At 51.7% G+C, this 22,907-nt stretch overlaps 1 protein-coding gene across 2 annotated transcripts in view; it reads right to left on the bottom strand.

Annotated features, from left to right (window-relative positions):
• Window positions 1-22,907, bottom strand: part of Ano1 (anoctamin 1) — a 150,992-nt gene that overhangs the window by 53,226 nt on the left and 74,859 nt on the right. Inside the window, exons 4-10 of one of the 2 annotated variants that reach the window (XM_057778420.1) lie at window positions 19,134-19,232; window positions 17,679-17,830; window positions 16,239-16,293; window positions 12,704-12,755; window positions 10,712-10,777; window positions 10,153-10,208; window positions 5,950-5,991 (exon numbers count right to left, since the gene is read on the bottom strand). In XM_057778420.1, coding sequence (XP_057634403.1) covers window positions 5,950-5,991; window positions 10,153-10,208; window positions 10,712-10,777; window positions 12,704-12,755; window positions 16,239-16,293; window positions 17,679-17,830; window positions 19,134-19,232 — 522 coding nt within the window. The remainder of the gene's footprint in view (window positions 1-5,949; window positions 5,992-10,152; window positions 10,209-10,711; window positions 10,778-12,703; window positions 12,756-16,238; window positions 16,294-17,678; window positions 17,831-19,133; window positions 19,233-22,907) is intronic. The other variant, XM_057778419.1, reaches the window with a different exon arrangement.

Here is a 22,907-nt window from a genome sequence, read left to right as displayed (position 1 = left end):
AGAGCTTCAGAGTTTCAGTTAGCCTCCCCATCATTCATTCATTCATTCATTCATTCATTCATTCTCAAATGCTTAAAGAATGCCAGGGAGGAAATTGGCATTCTGGGTTCAACCAGAGGTGGGAAAGATGCTTCCAGTAGGTTATGGAATCTCAGCTTCTTATGACTGAATTGGGAATTCATCTATGACATCTGACATCAAGAGGTCACTTAGGTCAGACACCAGATTGTTTATTATCTAAACCACCAGCGTTCAAGCAGAGAGACATGAACATCAAAATTGAAATAAAAAATCTCCTGGCATACAGAGAGCACGAGGTTCATCTCCTGAGATTAGGCTCCTGATAAATACCTGTGAAGAGACCAGGGCCAGCCACATAGGCCCATAAAGGTTCTTGCCACGGAAACCTGAATTTGATCCCCAGGACCCACATTACTAACTTGCATTCACATCAAGCTCCTGTGTCCCAACTCTCCAGGTGCGGGGTCTTTCATGACAGGACAGAGAGGCCTAAACCCCCAAGACAGATGCCTATGGAAAGGGAGGATGACTGCCCCTCTGCTCAGGCTAAACTCCCTCCCAAGTGTAAAGTCTAAGGTTATAGCAGGGGATGAAGGAGCCCTCTAAAGCATCCAGGACCTCTTCTCCCAATCCCAGAAGCTGACACAGCCCAGGGTTTCTGAGCATCTTGTTCTGGGTTCTATGATGAGGCTGATGAGCTACACTGACCTCAGCTGGTAGGTAGGCAGAGACAGGATTCTTGGAGACCATCCTTCTGCCCTGCTAAACTCACACAAAAGAGCTGCCGGCCTTACCTGCCAGCCAAGAGGTGCTTGCTTAAGGTAACCCTACTGGTGGGGCTTGAGAAGGTTACTGTGAGACTCCTGACTACCTCCTCATGATCACCTTGAACAAGGCCAGAGGGGTGGATCTATCCCAGGAATGACCTCAACACACATACATCTAGAAAGTATGGATGGTGTAGGAACCACAGATTAAAAAAGACTCCAAGTGTGTGAAAGGACAGAGTGGCCCAAACTCCAGAACAGCTGTCTGTGTATTGTCATTACGTGTACAGATCGGATGGTAAGGGGACCCAGAGGACCTCTTTGGCACACACCATCCATGCCTATCCTGGCAAGGAATTACCAGATATTGGGCTCTGTCCCCACATTCTTCCTAAGAGCCCTTTGTCAATCTTCTGTGGGACAGGACTGTCTGATACTCAGTCGAGTTTCTCTCTTGGCATCAGAATAGTAACAGGAAGAAGAATGGGTAGGGATGGCTCTGTGGATTCCCATGGGTCCCTGCCTCATACTCTGTTGCTTGCTGTGTGTCTTCATTCTGTAACATTCAACTATATTTATTTATTTAAATGCCACCGTGTGTGTGTGCCCGTGTACAGATGTGTGTACATATATGACAGCTTGGATGTCATCCATAGGAAGGCCATCCACCTCCTTTGAACTCCTGTTAGCCTAGAGATCACCAGCTGGACTAGGCTGGCTGTCCGCAGCACCCCTGACACCCTCCTGTTTCCCTTCGCAAGTTGCCGCGTTGACATATTTTTCAACAGGTTCCAAGAATAGAATTCAGGTCCTTGTGCTTATGAGACAAGTTCTTCACCAACTCAGCTATTTCCCCAGCCCTTTAACATTCAGATTCAAAAATTGGGGTGAGGTGGGTCTCTGTACCCAGATGTGAAGCCATTCATATGGACTGGACGAATGTACTCCCTGAATATGTACAGTTGAGTCTCATATGACTACTAGGAGCTGGGAGCTTTTGGTAGGAAATCAGGGTTTTAGGAGGTTGCAGAATTGGGGTCCTGATCTCAGACATCAAGGATCTTTTAGATGGGGCAGAATGGTTGCTGTCTGCAGGCAGGGAACACGACAGGCCATCTTCTTGCAGACCTTAGTAGTGCCCTGTCTGTTCAGCCTCCCCATCAGTGGTTGAGATTCCCATGCTGCCTGAGATGCTCTCTCTCCTAGTTCAAAAGGTCCAGATGGGGACGACTGGTTCATGTGACTCTTTGGAGATGAAAGACAGGTAGGCAGCATGACCCACATGTGGATCAGCCTCAAGGGGAGAGGGGTCCTTCTTGTATCTATCTATCTATCTATCTATCTATCTATCTATCTATCTATCTATCTATCTATCTATCTTTTAAGATATTCATGTGTACTGCAGTATCCATGACTTTTTTGTGTAGCTGAGGATGACTTTGAACTCCTGACCTTCCTGCTGTCAACTCCTCCTAAGTACTAATTAGGATTGTAGCCACCATGCCCTGTTTATGTAGTACTTGGGAGTGAACCCAGGGTCTTGTGGAACTAGGCAAGCACTCTACCAATGGAGCTGTTTGTCCAACCCTTCTCCAGCTCTGAGAATTAACAACTCTGTGTTTCACCCACAGCCAGTCCACATCCCTCCAGGGAGCAGGGAAGAAAGCAAGTGAGAGACCGAGGCACCTGTGAGGAGCAGGGAGCCCTTCTGTGAGGCTGGGATGTGCTTGCCAGTTCCCTACCAGCATGGCCTTCCCTGGCCCCTAAAGTCCCAGATGAGGCTCACACAGGATGAAAACCACCACACTCTCAGTGAGGCTTCCCAGTAGGAACCTGAGAGGAAGTGTCAGCACTGCCAAACCAGGGTAGATTTGGGGGATCCCCAGGCAGACTTTCCTTTGCACAAAAGGCTAAGGGGTGCTCTTTACTCCTGGGTCACTGTGGGAGCCTGACGGCTCATGTGTGTCACTGTGATCTGTACAGGTTATGGAGACAGGGAGAAGGCAACAGCTCCCTCCAGAGAGCAGAGCAGGCCACCAGTAAACCTTGAGGAATCTACACTGCACCCCTGTAGTGAACCTCTAGCTCATCTGTGACTACACATGGCTGTGGGGGTGGGGGGTGTTCACCAGAGGAGAAGGTGGGAGACCAGGGAAAGAAAAGGGTGAGACTTGGGGTGGGGGAGGCAGGGAGATACACTTGAGGGGAGGAGGAAGAGAGGGAGGGGAGCATGGAGGGGTGAGAGACAGAAAGAGGGAGAGGGAGGAGAGAAAGCAGGGAGATACAGTTGAGGGAAGGAGCAGGACGGAGGGGGAGGAGGGAGGGAAAGAAAGACAAGGGTGAAGATGTGCAAGCTTCTTGGAAATAATTTGTTTAAAACCACCTCAGGAGGATTCAAGCATGTCTTGGGGTCTGGCTGGCCCGTGTGGCCTCTGCAGGCTCATCATCATCCTGACAGGTTGGGAGACAACACTGTTTTTTACTTCAGCACCGCAATGTCAACTCTTCCTGCTCCGAGGTAACCTCCCTCACCCTTGCTGTCAGGCAAATGGCTCACAGGGAGATTCACTAAAGCCCTTGGGAGAAGCCTCCTGCCACTTCAGCCTCTGCCAGCCTAGGAGGAGGAGGGCTCAGGGTGGGAGGGCTGTGACCTGCAGCAGACAGGGCTCAGTCCAGGAGAGTGGTGGGGCAGACTCATTCCAGCCACATCTGCATATCTCCCACAACGCCAGAATCCCCTCCTTAGAGGTCTGGCTGTCCCCTTCTCTCTGGGACCCTTTCTGGCCTCAGCAGGATCCAACAGCTGGCTGTAGCAATGCCCCTGCTCAGGTGTGTCCTGATTTTGATTAGGGTCTGTCTTGGGGTAGATCAGAAGCTACCTGCGGCTGTGGTGGAGGTTGCCAGTAGCCAGTCTGTGCCGAGCTCTGCTCACACCTACCTCCGGCAGAAACCTCACTGGCATACTGCTCAGCCCAGGAAGATGTCCTTGCTGTACTTTGTTTCTCTGCTCCTGTCAGGTTCCTGGTGCCAGGCTTCCGGGGTTCCTATTCATCCATTCATCTACCAGCCCATCTTTACAGCCATCCAGCCACCCACCCATCACCTGTCTATTTATCCATGGATAGGGCAGGAATTGCAAGGAAGGAGCCACAGTTTTTGTTACAGAAAAGGAAAAATTTCAAACCAAGCCACTTAGAATGGAGCCATCATGGGGGAACAGAGGTTCTGTGATAGGACCAAAATGCTTACCTGACCTTCCCATCTTCCTTCCATCCATCATATCTGCTCACTGATACATCTGCCCACCCATCAGTCACTCATCTACTCATCCATCTACCCACTTGTCCATCTACCCATCCATCCAGCATTCATCCATCCACCCACTTGTCCACCTACCCATCCATCCACCATTCATCCATCCACCCACTTGTCCATCTATCCATCCATCCATCCATCATTCATCCATCCACCCCATCATCCATCCATCCATCCATCCATCCATCCATCCATCCATCCACCTATCCACTCATCTATCCATTCACTCACCTATCTATCCATCTACCTACTCATCAATCTAGCCATCCTTATATCCATCTACTTACCAGATCATCCATCCATCTATCCATCCATCCATCCATCCATCCATCCATCCATCCATTCATCCATCCACTCTTTCAACTATCCTTATATATACCCATCCATTTATTCATCTATCCATGCATCTATCTTTCCATATAACTAATTATTCATTCATCCATGCACCCACCCACCCACCCATCCATCCATCCCTCCTTATATCTACCCACCCACTTAAGCATCATTATTCTCTGGTTTCCCAATGGGCCAGGCCTTGTATACTTTGCTGGGACATATAATTCACTGGAGTGTGGGGTGTTCCCAGGAGAGTTAATAGTTGGGCCTGGACAACCTGGAACCATGTCACTGAACCTGACACTCAGCAGAGCCAGAAAGTTATCTGAATAAGTAACAGCTATTCCTGACATGGTATGACTGTCATCCAAATCACTATAACCAGCATGACAACTAGTGAGGTTGCAGCTCTGGGGCAAGCAGGGGGCTAGGGATGGGGGAGCAAAATGGGGTTGCTGCTGTCCATGGAAGAAAGACCTCAGTCAAGAGCCTGAGGCACAAGGGGTGAGGGAGACCCAGAGCTGGCTAGGACACGGAGTGGACCATGCTTCTCCAGTGGGATTGGATAGGGAGTTCAGCAGGTCATGGGGTCTCAGATGAATGCCAGATGGGACACTAAAAATAACCAAATATGTCATTTTTATGCTAAATCAGATAGAATCTTCAGCTAGATTCCCGGGCAGGCAAGTTACATCAAGTACTAACCATTTGAAAACAAGCCTGGGGCTGGAGGAGTCTGAGAGGGAAGAACATGCCACCCAGAGGCCCCCCAGGCCTGAGGTGTGGGGACAAAGCCTCTATTGTGAAGTTCACAAGGACGCACCCATGCACGCCACTTGCAGAGGGACAGGGATGCCCCTCTCTAGGAAGGAGCCTGGGTGTGTTGGGCTAACAGACAGGCTTGTATGGATGCAGTGTGGAAGGCTGTCAAGGGACAGGGGCATTCCTGAGTGGAGAGCAGGCATCTGGGGAGGGGAACGCTCACTCAGGAGCAGCTTCATGGGGATCCCCTGGGCAGAGTGAGGATTCTGGACTGCTGGAGAAATGAGGAAGGACAGCAGTGAATGGCATGTAGTGTTTCCCAGAGGGCGCTCCACTGACCTCGGGCTTGGTAACTTGTCTGTTCAAAAGAATTCCAGGACAGCTAGGTTTGAACACCATGAAACCAGTTCCCCAGGATGCTGTGGGGACTGTGGCTCTCTGGGCAACTGGCCACTGCTGAGTCCATGTTTACAGATCCTGGTGTCGGTGGAATGAGGCCAGGTGCCTTCAACAACCACGGGAACCAGGAACAAGGTACAGGGTGACCCCGTAAGACAGGGGTTCCCTGGAAGTCAGTGTAGGAGAGGAGGGTAGAGAGGAAGAGGTGGGCTCCAAAGAGGTATTTTTCCTTTGCACGGTCAGCTGCGTGTCAAGGGCTGGGTAAAGTGACTGCGGAAAGGAAACAGAGAGCCCCTCAGGCAGTTCATCCCTCCCAGCCCCGCCTCCCACTCTGCTGTGGCAGACTTACTTTCCTGTCGTTGAACTCAACGTTGTCACCCTCATAGTCTCCCTGTGAATGGAAGCAGAAGTAAGTTCTGACTGGGCCACAAGGCATGAGGCTCGCCAGGTACCCCTCCTCCCACTGTCAGGGCTGTGTGAGCCCCAATTCCCAGTCAGGGCTGTGTGAGTCCCTCTTCCCATGGTCAGGGCTATGTGAGCCCCAACTCCCACAGTGAGGACTGTTTGAGCCCCAATTCCCACTGTGAAGGCTATGTGAGCCCCTCTTCCCATGGTCAGTGTTGTGTGAGCCCCGTTTCCCATGGTCAGGGCTGTGTGAGCCCCAACTCCCACGGCGAGGACTGTGTGAGCCCCAACTCCCATGGTCAGGATTGTGAGTCCTGCTGGCCACTTTGCCTCTGACACCAGACTCCCCAAGATTTGTCTCCCATCAACACAGAGTGGGATCCCAGAGGAGACCATAGCATTTCTTTGAAGTTGGCAGGGTTAAAGAAAGGGGCCTTTGAGGGAAAAGCCTTCTGAACAAGAACATATGGCATACTCTGAGATGTCCCCAGAGCCTTGTCTAGGCTTCCACTGTCAGGTGTACCACAGTAAATCACACAATTTCTGAATATCCAGATCCCTGAGCCCAACATGCCCAGAGGCTCAAATATGCAGCCTGACCTTCCTGAGGACACACAGCGAAGTGTTTAGTCAGACCCGGAACTCACAACCAGATTGCTAAGGTCAAAGGAAGAGAGGATCCAAAAGCTGAAAGTGAGCCCCAAAACCATTGAGGAACAGCAAGAGTCGCTCTTCCCAGCAATCCACACCATATGTAGCTGACCTGGGTCAACAACCTGCTTTTGCTGGTCATTAGCAAGATACATCATGGCCCCTTAAGAGCCTGTCTAGAGCCACCTTCTCCCCTCCATTGGTCGGCAATGTTTGCAGCACCTGCCACCCCTGCCAGGTGGGGAAGATCTGGCCATGTCTTCAAGCAAGCGGCCCACTGCTTCCTTCTGGACTCCAGGGACCCCCTCCCACCCAGGCTCAGGTCCTTTCGGTGTTTTTATGAATGGGTCTCATGGTGCCAGTATAGATTCATTCATACCGGAGGCTTGCTTGTGCTGACTCGAAGGCAGGCAGAAGCCAACCCGGAAGGAAGCTGAGAAGCCACACGCAGCCAATATAAATGTCACCAGCCTTTCTGTGCAGGTGACACCTCTGATTACTGGAGACCTCCCCAGGGTCTCACTCTGAACAGGTGACTCTTAGCTCAGAGGATTAATGCTAGCTACTCAACTGGCTGCAGTGCCCATATCCATCATGGCTACCCAGCTGGCGGCAGTGCCCCACAGCCACCATGGTGCCCAGCTGGTCACAGTGCCCACAGCCATCATGGCTACCCAGCTGGCCACAGTGCCCACAGCCACCATGGCTACCCAGCTGGCCACAGTGCCCACAGCCACCATGGCTACCCAGCTGGTCACAGTGCCCACAGCCACCATGGCTACCCAGCTGGTCACAGTGCCCACAGCCACCATGGCTACCCAGCTGGCCACAGTGCCCACAGCCACCATGGCTACCCAGCTGGTCACAGTGCCCATGTCTACCATGGCTACCCAGCTGGTCAGAATGCCCACATCCACCATGGCTACTCTACTGGCCACAGTGCCCACAGCCACCATGGCTACCCAGCTGGTCAGAGTGCCCATGTCCACCATGGCTACCCTACTGGCCACAGTGCCCACAGCCATCATGGCTACCCAGCTGGTTGCAGTGCCCAACATCCACCTAGAAATATTAGGTGAAAGAAAGAACAGTCCACAGGGATGGGGAGAGGATGAGGATGCCCCAGGCTAGGAATGAAGACAGGAGCATGAGTGGAGGACAGGAGATGGATGCAGAATATACAGGCAAGCACCAAGCACTGTAGAGTGAGCATAGTCACCAATCCCTCTCGGGTCCAGTCTCACTTAACCTCCATCTGTGCCCTCTGTTTAAGGGCACAAGGAAGACCTGGTTCACTTTAGAGCAAGTTATTTTTCCTAGAATTAGTTTTGTATTTTGTTTGCATGTTTGGTTTTGGAGATAGGGTTTCTTTGTGTAGCCTTAGCTGTCCTAGAACTAGCTCTGCAAACCAGGCTGGCCTTGAACTCACAGAGATCCGCCTGCCTCTGCCTCCCAAGTGCTGGTATTAAAAGCATGCTTATTTAGTATTTTGCTACAAGGTCCTACTAGGCAGCTCAGGTTAGCCTCAAACTCACCATCCTCCTGCTTCAGCCTTCTGAGTTATGAGACGGCAGCTGTGTGACATCACTCCTGTGTGACATCACTCCTGACTTCCCTAGTTGTTTCAGTGTGAGCTTGATACTTAATGGAATGTGTGCTGTTTGGTTGTTTGCTAAGTTTATGAGTAGAAATTTCCTTAATGTCCAGAGGTTCTAGGCTCTGCTTCTAGAGCTAAGTTTATGAGTAGAAATTTCCTTAATGTCCAGAGGTTCTAGGCTCTGCTTCTAGGCTGTGCGTTCCTGAGCAAGCTGCCTGAGTCCCACAAGCCTCTGTTTCCCCATCTTTAACATAGAAAGTGTGGCTTTCATAGGGCTGTTGCATAAGGAATGATGACAGCTCTGCTTGGCAAAGAAAGAGCATTTGACCTTCAGGGAAGAGAGACACGTGGTGGTACCACTAGGGACATGCAACAGGGTGCCAATCACAAGTGGTCTTTATTCGCAGTTCCTCGCAGGGATATGTGACTTTTGGAAAGCTACTAAACCTCTCTGAATCTGTATTTTCACTGGGTTAAATGAGATAAAATTTCCGGTGTATGCAGTGGTTGGAGTGTAGTAGGCTCTGCGAAAAGTTTTCCTATCCTTTCCCTTTAAGACGTAAAGGGCCAGCTCAAAGCAGACCAGGGCCTAGAAACACTTTAACTTCTGGGCTCCAGCTATACCAGGGAAGGCAGGGCAGCGCTAGGCTGGGCATGGCTGTATCCTGGAGCCCAGTGGTATCCTGAAGAGGTGGGGGCTCAAGAGTGGAGCAGAGACTTCATGGGAGGGACCAGAAGTACTGTCGGGGCCTGAAGGATCAGGGCACTACCCTGGAAATATTTACAAAGCAACATATCCCTTGAGGAGGAGGCCAGAGAGCCCGAGTCCCACTAACAGCTAACACCACACACACACACACAAACACACACACACACTCATGTATGCACACACACTGTGGCCCAGCAGCCCTTTCCCTGTGGGATAAGGGGCCTTGGAAGGCCAGCGAAGGGAGGAAGGAATCACGGGGACTGGAGAGAAGAGGCAGAGAAAAACATCGCTGCAGGCAAACAGAAGAGGAGCACATGCAAAGGCACAACTGACCCCAAATCCCTAGCTCTACAGTGTGGTGAGGGCCCCAGTTAGGGTTGGGAAGGTAAGATGAGGGGACAGATGAGCCTAGCTTGGCCTCTCCCGCAAAGTCCCCCATATGGCCCATTGCCCTGTGTTATTTCAGCAATCCCGTCTCCTCCTGAAATTGATTTCTTGCCTGGACTTGCTCTGATACCCACATCTGTTCTGCTGTTAGACAGGCATCAGTCCTACCAAGCTGCTCAAGGCCAGTGAAAGCAAGAGCAAAAGCATGAGATCCAGGTCTGCCAACTCCCAGGCCTGTCTTCCTTCCCTCCTGCTCTGGGCTCCTGGTCCACACTACACTCTACATCTGGTGAGTTCCAGGGAGCCTCTGCTGGGGCTCATACACTCCTCAGGCCCCACAGCATAATCCCTGTTTCCATGAAGAAAATAAGGAGACAATCTCGCCCTATCTCTTCACACCTGGCCACAGCAAAAGTGAAATTTGTCAAAGAGAGGCCAGATGGATTTGTACACTCAACCCATGAAGCTGGTCATTCGCTGTACACAGAGCCCTGGTGAATGCCAGAGCCCAGGGTGTCAGAGCTGGAGCCAGGGCAAACACCCTGTGGATCAGCTGGCTGCGAGGTATGGAGGAAGCCAGCCTGGCCTCTCCCACAGTCTTTCCCGTTTTCATGGGATTGTTCTGTCTGCCAAGACAGCCCTGTGTGTGACTTTTCCAGCTCCCACTGAGGGGGACAGAGAAGGCCAAGCAGGAAGCTGTGACCACAGGATAACTGAAGCTCCCAAGAGGCGTGGCCCTTGAAGACTGGGGGTGGGTGGGGAATCAAACGATGAAGAATTAAGTATGTGTGAAGGTTACTTACGTCGTGCAGAGGGTACGCGGCTGAGTATACGCCGTTGGCCAGAAGGCTGGTGATGCCTTAAAAACAGAGGTAGAGAGAAGTTAAGGACCAGCAGGCCTGCTGCCCCACATCTGGAAGTCAGAGCCGTCACGGGGTGCTCCCGTTCACAGGGAGGATGCTGCTCAAAGCCAGACGCACTAGGCTACCCAGAGCCCGGTCACCATCTTGGGGTTCTTCCCCGGGGTAGAACGCAGCAGGGCGAGTTAGCTATCCACTAGAGATGATTTCAACATGCTTGATTGGTAGGGTTAGGAAGACGCAGAGCACACCCCAAGAGGAAGTTCTGTCCCTGAGGAAGGAGGCAGGAGCAGTTCAGTCACCCCCAAACCTCGGATTCGGGAGTTACCCCCACCGGCCTGAGGGAGAGTCTGCAGATGGAAAGATGGCCTCCGAGCGGTCAGAGAAGCTGATCACGAGAAGATGGACGGATGGGAAATTGATGGTGTCAGGAAACACACATACAATTTGGAATTAGCTTGTAAGTTGATGGGAGAAGCGGAAGAGGAGGCCCCGCTCTTACCGTATTTCCCACACTTCCGCCGTTTACTTAGAAGGGCAGAGTCCTTCCTTCTTCCCTCTCCTTGCCCTGTTTACACATTGGCTATTAGTTACACAGAAGGGCCTGGAAGGGTCAAAGCTACATTTGGGGGAAGAAAGCTGGTAGAGGCAAAGGGTTCACGGTCAAGTGCTCAGGGCCGAAGGAGGATGGCTGGGGCTTTGCTGGCTGGGCCCAGAGCCCACACGGGCATAGGAGAAATAAAAACAGTCACATCTACACCTGTCTACTGCAGGGATGTTGTGCCTGTCTCCAGACCCTGCTACTGAAGGTGGGGAGGAGAGAGGACCCCAGGCACAGAGGAGGAGATCTTGGAAAACTGCTCTGGTTTTGACATCCTTGGGACCAATGTCTTGGATCCTCGTCCCCCCCCAGACTTTCAACTGTTGCCCCAGGACCCCCTGCAGGGCAGAGTGGCTTTCTAGGTGACCCCATGTGGGCCAACTTTTCTCAACAGCCTGGAAGCAGATTCTATGCAACGTGGCTCAACAACCATCTCCTTGGATAGTGACCTGAACAGCCAGGTGCACCGAGGGACACTTAGGAATCACAACCAGAGGCAGCCAGAGCGCATGACTGAAGCCACGCTCAGAAGCAGAAAGTTAGCCTCACATGGAAAATGTATGTGGAGCTGGATCCTGGCCTGTGGCCTCCTCAGCCTTCCTAGCATGCACCCAGAGTGGGGCTGCCACAGGGCCTTGCTTGGGTTTGTGTGGCAGGCTTGCCGACCCTCTTTCCTAAGTCTTCTCTGTCCTCATCTGAGAGGCCTCCCCTCACCATGGCTCCTAATCACTCTAGAATTCCCAGCCCTGTCTGTGTGACTGCATGCTACTTCTCTGTTTCCTTACCCTAGAACCCGAGTACCTGAGGGCAGCCCCTGGGATGGAGAGGAGCTGTCAGGAGCCCATCACTAGTTGATGGAGGGTCACTAAGTGACTTTGTTGGTCAGTAGAGCCCTCAGGCCAGGTGTCACTATGAAGTGGGGTTACAAAGGCACCCTGATCTCTCTCTTCCATGCAGAGGCAAGGGAACTAGAGAAGTTTAAGAAAAAAAAAAAAAGGCCTGGGAACCAACCCAGCCCTTCTGCCTCAGGATCAAGCTAGAATAGGGGTTAGCTCCAGTCCAGCCTGCTCTACAGACCTTTATGGAAGCCACATTTAATTCTATGAAAGGGACCCGATGGTACCTGGACTGGAGTGACATACCCTTTCTACTTCTAGAGGCTTTGTCCCAGCTGTGCTCTGACAGTGGTAACTTGAACAACCCCCGAGTTTGCTTCCTCCTCCGTTCACCCAGGATGCAAGATAAGCTCATTCTAACGGTCCACAGTGTCTGCAAAGACCAGGCCAATGGGGACAGGGCTCCTGGGTTTCTGACTGGGTCCCTAACTCCAATGAATCAAGATATGGGGTTGGGCATCTCAGAGTGTCCCTGTGGCCACCTGTGGGTCACACTAGTCAGGCTATATGCCGTTTCTGAGTCCTGGAAGAACCCTCCCCGCAGCCTGGCCTATCTCAGGTCACACAACAGCTTGGCCACTGTTCTCCTCGGGCTGCTATTTCCAACGGCCTTGAACTGGACTGTGGTCCCCAAGGGACATCCCTGTCATTCTTTCTTGTTGAACTTATAATCAAAGAGGAATTTGGAACCATTTGTCTGTTTCTTTTTCATGGTTTAGAGTCTCTCTGCGGGAAGCTGGCCTTATACCAACAAGAACCTTCAGCCAAGGGCACAGCACCTCTGGGTGTAAAGCGCCTGGCTATAAATCCACATGGAACAGGACCCTGGCATGACTTTTCTGCCAGTTTCCCAGCCCTCTGTTCTGAACCAACATAGGCTTAAATCAAATCTCTTTGAGGAAGCCCCAAGCCAGACACCCACCCCCCTGAGAGGGCTCAGAGGCAAGAAGGCCACTCAGAAGCAGCTGCTGACCTCAAATCCACAGAGTGTCCTTACCCATGCTATACTTGGCCTTGGTGCAGGTTGTTCTCTTCAGAATTTCATAGACCTAGTACGGAGGGAGGGACAGAAAGGGGGAGTGGTTACTCTGCTGCTCTGCCAGTCAAAGACCACAGTCACAGGGCACCAGGAGGGTCCTGGGTTTGGGACTCTAGCAAGTAACTTCCAGGGGTAAGTGAAATAGGGGTCACAGAGAACCCTCTTTCTTCACTTCCTGGAGCAGGACTAACAAGGTGTTAGTCATGTGCAGTGGGCACATTCCTAGGAACTAAGGGGACGGGGGTGGCATGGGAGATATAATCGCCATCTTGGTGCCCTGTAGCAGCTCACTGCCCCTTTGTGGAGGCAAGAGCAGGAGCAGAGAGCTGGCATGCAGTTCTGTATGGGTTAGATGCCCAGAGGGGGGCCAGGTGTGGCCGTGGATCTCAAGGCCCCAACCACACTGGGCACCAGGAAAGAAGCCCCCATGGAGGGACCCCATCCCTCTTCATAGCTCATTGACTAATGAGATACTTTGCTTGGTGTTCTCAGGAGCCCTGGCTGAGGAGTCTTGTTTGACTGGGGCTGCGTTAGGAGAGCATGTGCAAATTGCACCACCACCCCCGTGCCTCAATTTAACTCTGTGAAAAATGGGCTTGGAATAAACGTCCATGATCTAATTAGCTTCATTGTATTTCATGTAGCTGACCTCAAACATATTTATTGTCAAGGACAACTTTAAACTTCTGCTCTTCCTGCTTTCCCCTTCTAAGGGCTGGCACTGCAGGTGTGCACCACATGTTTGGTTTATGGGGTGCTGGGGATCGAACCCAGGGCCTCCTGTCATCTAGGCAAACAGTCTACCAACTGAGTCACAGGCGTAGCTCTGTCCATGATTCACAGATGAGGATTTCTGAGCATGCTGATTACTCCTCAAACCCTGTACCGTGTTCACGCAGGCAAGACCAGTGACCCTCCACTGGCCTCTAGGCCTGCACCATCTGGCTCTGCCATTATCTCTTCGTCTCCTCTGTCAGCAGCCCCAGCCTCTTGCTTTGAGTTCCCTCTTGCAGGCTCTGGTAAAAGCACCCACCCCCACAGTTCTAAATGTCCGAAGATCACATTAGAAGGCCTGTGACATAATCTGTCCTATCCTGTACTGTCTGTCATTCACCATCCGCCCCGCCCTGTGATTGATGTTCTCAATACTTCCTCCCTCCAGGAGAGCACACACTGCAGGTGCTTAATAAAACCCTACTCAATTGCTCTCCAGGACCCTCTCTGTCACTCTGTATGTCGAACTGGTTAACCTGTCATGGCTTTCTGCTTATTCCACAACCACCTCCTGCTCTCTGCTCACACAGTCATGACAGCCACGACTCAACATCCATCTACCTCCACCACCCAAGACCCCACATCCATCCATCTGTACTCTCGTGACCCCACGTCCATCCACCTCCACCAGGTGACCACACATCCATCCACCTCCACCATGTGACCCCACATCCATCCACTTCCACCACCATGTGACCCCACACCCATCCACTTCCACCACCATGTGACCCCATATCCATCCACCTCCACCCTGTGACCCCATATCCATCTACCTCCACCAGGTGACCACACATCCACCTACCTCCACCACCACACGACTCACATCCCTCCATCTGCACCATGTGACTACACACTCGCCTTTTACCCCTTTCTCACAGCTAACCCTTGGGAGTGAACATAACTGAGTATATAAAACACCTTACCTGACAACCTTTTATGGCTCCCCACTGCCTACAGGCCCACTGTTTAAAATCCCAGCGAGCACAATAAGCTCTTGTCTCTCGAAAGCTGCTGGTCTCTGACTCCAAATATCTTGTGCATGGAGCCACCCCAGTGCCTGGAGAGATGTGCCCAGTGAAGAGGAAGAAGTTGCCACACCTTGGCCTAAACCATGAGATGAGACCTGACTAGCCATGCAGGTCTGCGAATCAGCAAATCCCTTTGGAACACAGAGGTGGTCTACACACTGGCTTCAGGGTCTCTGGGAGGTAGTGTCTCTCCTTCCTTCCTCCAGCAGCAAAGAGAGTCATGGCTCTCCACATCTGCTGTCCCTAGTGCCCGCTCTGGCTCAATGTAAATAGCAGCATTCACCCAGGGGAATCTCAGACCAAATAGTCCCACAGCTAATCAACGGGAAGAGATGTCAGAATTGTTCACAGCCCTTCCCACGTCAGGCACCTCCCCACAGCTAAAGTATGCTTGCAAAAGTTCTTCCAGAGGCACCGGACACCCTGGGAAACGTGCAAAGCAAGGCACACAGATACCGAAACATGGGCACATAGCTGTTACAGTGATGTGGGAGAGACATTGCGGGTCACACTGTAGGGGTTCTCGCAAGAAACAGAGGCCAAGGGGGGATACGGTTGCTCCTCAAACACACCAGTACCAGTTTAACCAGAGGCTATGTCTTTGCCCAAGTTTTTTGTTGCTTATTATCATGAAATTGAATTGTCAAACTTAATCAATAGTAGGAAGGCCAAATGGTTCAGCAGGTAAAGGTTCTTGCTGCCAAGTTTGACAATCTGAGTTCAATCCCCAGAAGGAGAGGATCAGCTCCCTAGGGTTGTCCCCTGACCTCTACCACATACACCATGGTTCATGTACTCACCACCCTTAAAAAGTAAATTAATAAACACGCAAAAAATTAAAAGCACCAATGATAACAAGAGCACACTGCGCCACGGGACTGCTGATGGGGGTGCTACCCTGCCTCTGTGGGGGACAAACCAGAATCAGTCTTGTTCTGGCACAGTTTGAGAGCCTTCCTTACAGGTAAGGGAAGAGGCAGCAGAGGGGAACACCTGCCTGTCCTGGGTCTGAGCCTCCTTCACCAACAGGACCTGTGCCACCTTCCTGCAGGGTGGCGGCTGCAAGAAGTTTCCTGTGCCAGGCAAACGGGCAGCTTCCCCTCAGCCCTGACTGGATGCTTCAGGCAGGAGAGAACAGAGCAGGCCTTAGCCGCCAGGCGGATTTCTTGTTTAGATAGGAATTGGGTCCTGTGCCACGCACAGTCCCAGTTTGGCTGGCAGTCAAATTGGCAGCTGAAGGATAAACACTAAGCCAATGCCCTGAGTAGGGCAGGGTGGCCTGCATGGTCAGATTGCAACCTAGGCTGGCTGCGCTGGCAAAGGCCTTGGGATGTTATACTAACACATGTGCCAAGGCTGAGCTGCCGGGCTGCTCAGACATCACCAGCCAAGCCCCTTGCAAACTCCACCAGGATGGAGTGACCAGGGGGGTCTGCAGGCTTGGAGCTCGGCCTGGAGGTCCCCTCCCCCAGCTTCCTGCAGCTTAATCCTTTCTCACGCTCCTCCTCCAAACCGAGCAGCCAGGGCCTCCCTCCCCTGGGCCACCCACTGCCCTCCTGATTCATTATTCTAATTATTTTTGTCACAGGCAATTAGAGCCGGCTTCCACCCCGAGGAGTTCCGGAGAAATGAAATGATCACCAGGGTCCCCAGGGCACCCTCTGACGAGCAATTCCAGGACGCCTACTCACTATTGTGCTCCGGGTTTTGCTGTCGAAAAAGGAGTCCCTGTCAGTCAGGTCGAATCTGCAGGAACAGAAGGAGACAAGGCAACCGCTGTAGGCTCCCAGTTTGGGAACTCATCCTGTCTCTAATAACAGTGACCGTGAGGGATCCGATTATCCTCATAGCAGGCACAGGTTCCCCTGTCCCCTGGCAGGGCATTAGCTGATCTCATCAGCCCAGTGTGCTCTGAGACCGCCATTGCTGGGAAGGCAACTGAGGGTGCCCTCCAACTCTAGTTTGTCATTTTGTTTTGTTGGAGACAAAGTCTCATGTAGCTCAGGCTGATTTTCAACTGGCTGTGTAGCTGAGGATGGCCTTGAAAGCCTCATCCCCCTGCCTCCACCTCCTCAGCACTGGGATAGAAGGCAGGTACGACCATGCTCAGCCAAGCCTGGTTTGGATGAAATTAAAACCCAGGCAGGCAGTCTTTCAAGTCCCAGTTTCAGTGTCAGGGGACAGGGACAGTGTCATTCCTCCACATGATGGCTTCGGCTTTGAGGACACGCTCCTAGGAAATGGTTTGCATGCAGGTGTTGTGGGCCACACAGAGATAGCTTGAGGTTTCTAGGGCACAAGAATAGCTCTGAAGCCACCATTCCCTGGGATGCTTAGTAAGAACAGGGTGGAAATGAGCAGGATTTGGACAATGGGTATGAACCTCTCATGCCCCTGAGCTGGCAGAGGTCGCACGGCAGTGTGTACAGTCCACCAAAGACTGGCCAGTGGAGTCAGGGCAGCACGTGGCTCCCCCAAAGCCACCACTATCTTTGCAAAGCAGAGGCCTCTGTTCTGAGCTAAAGTGTGGGTGCATGCTCATTGCCCCCAGACATCTTCGAGGCCACAGCACCCCAAAGCCACTTGCTTCTGGGCCTGGCCATCCAAACTGCCTGGGTATCTGGTACCCAAGCCCTTTCTCCCACTTCTGCCAGTGAGGCCAGGCCTGGGGAGGCCTTGCAACTGCTCTACCTGATCCAGGTGGCTATGTACCACTGCCCCTTGGGAACAGGGAGGAGGGAAGGTTCCAGAACAGACCCAGCACTGCCAGGCAACACACTGCTGACTGTGAAGCCCCAGGGCCTTGGGACTCCCTTGAGGGAGGCTTCTTGATCAATCCATTGCTGCCTCACCAGCTGCTCCATGGGCTGCTGAGGTTTTGTGACAAGGAACCAGGGCTCAGGGGACAAAGCTAGGTCTGCGTAGCCTAGACCTTTGCTCAAGCCAGGGCCCAGGCAGTTTACCCTATGCATTACCAAGCCAGGCAAAGCTCCTTCATCGCCTTGCTCTGTGACCAGGGCCCTTAGACATTACTTCCTCAACCTCTTCTGGGCTGAGGAGTCACAAAGTACTATAAGAACACATTCCCCTGTGTGGGGGCAGCTGGGAATCAACCTGTTCTTCTGACTCACAGATGCTGCTTCTCCCGGGAAAAGGGGTAGGAGAGTCTCTTTGTAGTCTGTGGTCTGTGCTCAGCCACCTTGGGCTGGATGGGGTCTGTGATCTTCTGCAGAACCGAGTTGATGGTTTTCAGGAGACCTCGGGTCTCACTGATGTGGTACACCTGTGGGCAAGACCAGGCAGAGACATGAGCCCCTCTACTGCGTTCTGACTTCTGTAAAAGCTGGTAATGTTTCTTGTCAGCTTGATACAATTTAGAATCACCATGAAAACAAGCCTCTGGGTGTGTCTTGGAGGAAGTTTCTAGACTGGGCTGAGGTGGAAGACCCACCCTGAATGCGGATGGCATCATCCCATGGGCTGGGGTCACAGCCTGAACACAAGGGAGAAAGTGAGCTGAGCACCAGCGTTCCTCTCTCTGCTTCATGTTCATGGATTCAATGTGACCGGCTGTCTCCCGCTCCTGCTCCACGCCTTCCACACCATTATGATCTGGGTCTCCCTAAACTGAAGCAAATAAGTTCTTCCTTCATTAAACAGCTTTGGTCAGGGTAATGTGTAAAGTGACTAAGTCTTCCTTTCTGTGATGGTCAGAAAAATACCACACAGTGGTATGGTCCTTCCTGGGAACAGAGCACCTGGGTAGCCGGCAGACCTCTATCTGCTGTATCAGGATTACCCAAAGGACCCAGCATTTTAGGAGAGTTGGGCCAAGAGCTCAATTATAACACATTCTAGAAAACATTTGCCCCAAATGTCTTTTTGTTTCCAAAGCTGTAATCCAAGCGGCTTCAGTGGATCTGAGAAGCCGCATTGAACGTCTCCCTCCCACCTCACACATAAATATGGACTCTCAGCCCAGCTTCCCTGGCAGGCTGCTCTTCAGCCATAAAGTTTTCAGAGATTAAAAGGAAAAATCCCAGCAAGCTAGAAAATGTAATTAAATTGAATCTGATAAATTATCTGAGACCCCACAAGCATCAAAGAAGCAAGGCCTCAAACTGAACTATATTTGTTCAGGTCAAATTCCTGGGACAGAGTGGGCAGCTTTTTTGCCTGGACCTTCTCCTGGTGTACTGGTGGGGTGTGGCCTTAGGTGTTGCTCTTTTCTTTTTTTTAAGGCTGTGTGTGTGCCTGTGTGTTTATGTACATTTGTGTACAGGTACCTAAAAAGGCCAGAAGAGGGCGCTGAATCCCCTGGAACTGACATTGCAGGCAGTTGTGAGCAGCCCTATGTGGTCCTGGAATCTGAAATCTAGTTCTCTCGCAAGAGCAGTCTGACTGCTAAGGTATCTATCTAGCCCTGGCCTAGAGTCTCTAAAGACCACCCGGGCAGGGGCAGAGGCCTCATGGTGGAAAGGAAATATCTCCCCTCGCTCAGTGATTAGGAGTTTGTGGAGATGATTCTGCTTCTGGATATCCTCAAACCAAGACTAGTGTTTTGAAATATAAACATTCCTACCTACCTTCTTTGTGGGCATCTTCAGTTTCAAAAACTCAGCCTCCCTGCAGAGCACATGCCAGGGTGCATGGATCTTCACAAAGCCGACGCCGTGAATTTTGGTCTACAGAGAGAAAAAGGGCTGTTGGTCAGGGTGTTTGGCAGCTATGACCCCTTTCACCTTGATACCCAGTTGTGACTGATCAGGTGTGTCTGCTTGGCACCAGCCGTGTCCTAACAATACTCACCATGGCTAGGCACCTTTCTCTTCTCTTTTTTTGAGACAGGGTTTCACTGTGTAGTCCTGACTGTCCTGGATTTGGAACTCACTCTGTAGACCAGGCTGGCTTCTAACTCAGCCTGTGCAGAGATCCGCCTGCCTGTGCCTCCCAAGTGCTAGGATTAAAGGCATGTGCCACCACCATCCGGTGCTAGGGACCTTACACACAGCACTTTATGCAAGAATCCAGGGGTTGTCTGGTCACAGCCAGGAGGGATCTTAGGGGTCTAAAACACTTAGGAAGTTTTCAGGAATTAAGTGAGAGCCCCCCACAAAGCCTGGTAACAACAGAGGACCACTCATGATTCCAGGTCCACAGCCCTCAGTCGTGACTTGGGGCTCTCAGGGCTCACCGGACAGGTGCTCCTGTGGGGGTTATGCAGTTCTCTCTCTGACGGAAGCCTAACTCCAGCGTCCCTACATATCTATGACTGTTATCCTTGAAGAGGACACAGGGACACCAAGAGTTCAAGTCCAGGTCCCCCTGCAGTGCTGCTTTGACTTGAGACAAGTGTAATGGCTCGTTTTGTCAGTTTGACACAATCTAACTTCATGCTGGCCTGTGGACATGTTTCTGTAATAGACTGTCTTGATGAATAGAAAGGCCTGCCCACTGTGAGTGGCACCATTCCCTGGGCCTGGGATCCTAGGTTGTATATGAGTAGGAAAGCACACATGTATTAACTCATTGCTCTGACTGTGGGTGTGATGTGGCCAGTTGCTTCAAGTTCCTGCTGCCAATTCAGACCCAAGCTGTGCTTCCCCAACGGCAGAAGTGCCACACCTGGTTCCTTGGAAAGGGGCCTTTGTCAAGGGACAGGTGTCTACGTAGTCACACAAACATGCAGGACCTTGCCCAGAGCTTTCATGAGACCTTTCATGGCAGACTGGAGCTCAGCCCCAAGTATCTACAGAACTCTCTGGCCCACAATTCTGAGACCTGAAGGGGCTTGTTATGAGGTACGGAGCAGCCAGTGTGACCTGCCCCCTCTGTGCCCAGGATCACAGGCTGAGTGAGTGGCCCAGACCACAAGTATGCTGCGGGCTAATGGCCAAAACCCAACAGGCCAACGTCACCTGAGGATGGTCTATAAGAAAAAAAGAATTCTGGGATGCTGAGTGGGATTGTTTCTGAGGCTAGTCTGCTATCCTGGGCTACATGGTGAGTTTCACCCAATCAATCAATCAATCAATCAATCAATCAAACTAATCAAGCATCTGAGACAGGTGAAGTAAACACATTTGTCTAGACCTAAAGTCACAAAGTTGGTGCCTCTGGGAGCTGACATTGCAGGGCAGAGCACCTGGTGGAAAGAGGAATACCATGACAGGGACGTGACAAAGGCTGGGGACACACATACCTAGTGTGCATGAGGCCCTGGGATCAAGCCCCAGTACCCCATAAACTGGGTGGAGTGTTGGTGTGCCTGTAATCTCAGCACTCCAGAAGTGGAGGCAGAAGAGTCAGAAGTTCAAAGTCATTCTCAGCCTCTTAGGGAATGCCAGGCAAGCCTGGGCTAATTGAGACTCTGTCACAGAGCCCAGGGATAGACGGCTTTGGCTACAGGCTTGGTCTTCTCCTTTGAAAAGACAGATATCCCAGGACAGAGAAAGCACCCCAGATAGGATAGAAATCCATGGTCCTTCTGCTGTCCGCTGGTACAGATGGGATGGGTTTGGGAGGCCTGTGTGGTCTATGGCAAGTGTCTTAACCTCTCTTGACCCTGTTCCCTCATCTATAAGGCAAGTGATATGAAGTCTGGTTTGCAGACAAAGGTTCTCTGGTACCCTTAGCAGTTGAGCCCCAGCCTTGGGTCCACAGGCAAAGTCAATACAAGGGACTGAAGCGGCTGAGTACAGCTTCAGCCTGGCTCCAAGGCAAGCTAGGCCACTCTTGCTTTGGCCAGCCCTGTCACAGAGTCTCCAGCCCCAGTGACTCACAGGCTGATGTCATGGGACACCCCTGAGTCAGGGGGAAATGTCTGTTGTGGCTCACAAGTGGTGGAGGCTAGCTTTTCCACTATAGACCAAGATTAATCTCTGTGTAGTGTTCGCCCGCACGCTAAGACCCAAAATATTCTTTGCAGTCCCAGCATCCCTGGGAAAGCGGGCCCTGCTGACGTGAGTGCCCGGGTCTTTCCCAAGGAAACATCTGGTTGGTGAAGGGGTCGTGGGACCCATTTAGCAAAAATACACTAAGATGTTTTTAAAAATGTGGTACCCAGCCTGACCACAGCCCTCCCACAGTAGGAGGAGCTTGGGGGATGGCCAGGGCCCTTCAGTCATAGCCAAAGGCTGCGAAAGACTAAGTTCTGTCCCTACTCCTGATCACTGTGCTGAGACTTTTGAAATCACAAACTTATGGACATAAGACCTCAGGGAGGGCACAACCTAGCTAGACTACAGGAATCTGTGAAGGGACAGGTCCCCAAGAAGTCCCCTGCTAGAAGATGTGGGGAGGATCAGGTCAAGCCACCCAGCTCCATATAGAGCGCAGCTGAGGAGTTAGGTTTCTATCCTGAGCCCCGAATGAAAGGACTCTGACTTTGATAGAACTGGCTCCAGGGCATTCAGCATTTGAAAGACTGAAGTAGAAGAACTGTTATGAGCTCAAAAGGTGTCCCATGATGCCAGCCTGGGCTACACAGTGACTTCCAGGCTAGCCTGGACTATAGTGTGAAACTGTCTCAAAAATTAACAAACAAACAAACACAAAAGAAAAGTAAACTAGAACTTTGACCACACAGGTGGTACATGTCTGTAACCCCAGACAGGAAGGAGAGTCAGGAGTTCAAAGCAGCTTCACCTACATAGCAAGGTCAAAGCTAGCCATGAGACCCTTTCTCAAAACACAGAAGGAAAAATAAGGGGGCAGGGAGGAAAAAACAACAAGAAAACAACAAAAATCAAAACAACAACAAAAACAAAGTCGCAGAGGTCCCACGAGGGGTTCATGTGGCTGAGACAGCACCTCACCCTTGTGCCTGAAGCCCTGTGTAGCAGCAGTTAAGGCAATGCCCAACCACACCTCCCATCTGTCCGATGCCCTGATTCCCACCTGGTTTTCCCCACTGGCAATGGCTGCCTCAATAGATGTGAGCTTGAGACCTATGGCTCTGCCCCAGTGTGCACCTAGGATGGCTGACTGCCCAGGGCACAGCGTATTCAGAGAGTGATTGACAGAGGAAAGGGAGCAGCCAGTCTGTAGGAGGTGCCTACTGTGTACCAGATGGAGACAGCTGAAGCATCTAGCCCAGTCCCCTTCTTGCAGACCTTCTGATCTGCCTCAGTGTACCCTTATAGCTGGTGAGAGGCTGGGAAGATCTGTAGACACTTGATCCAGATGTTTGAACAGCAGGTGTGGCATGGGAACCCAATCTGGTGCTCACTTGCCATGCTTACTGTGTTCCTCCACCCACACAGCTCCCAGAGGGTGAGGCACAGTCCCCAGGGTTGGAATATGTTGCCACTAGTGTGGGGCCTGGGTGGGGAAGGGTTGCCCACTAACTAGCATGCCCA

Source organism: Chionomys nivalis, chromosome 8 (assembly GCF_950005125.1).
Source record: "Chionomys nivalis chromosome 8, mChiNiv1.1, whole genome shotgun sequence".
Taxonomy (NCBI): Eukaryota; Metazoa; Chordata; class Mammalia; order Rodentia; family Cricetidae; genus Chionomys; species Chionomys nivalis.
This window is presented reverse-complemented; position numbering and strand designations above follow the sequence as displayed.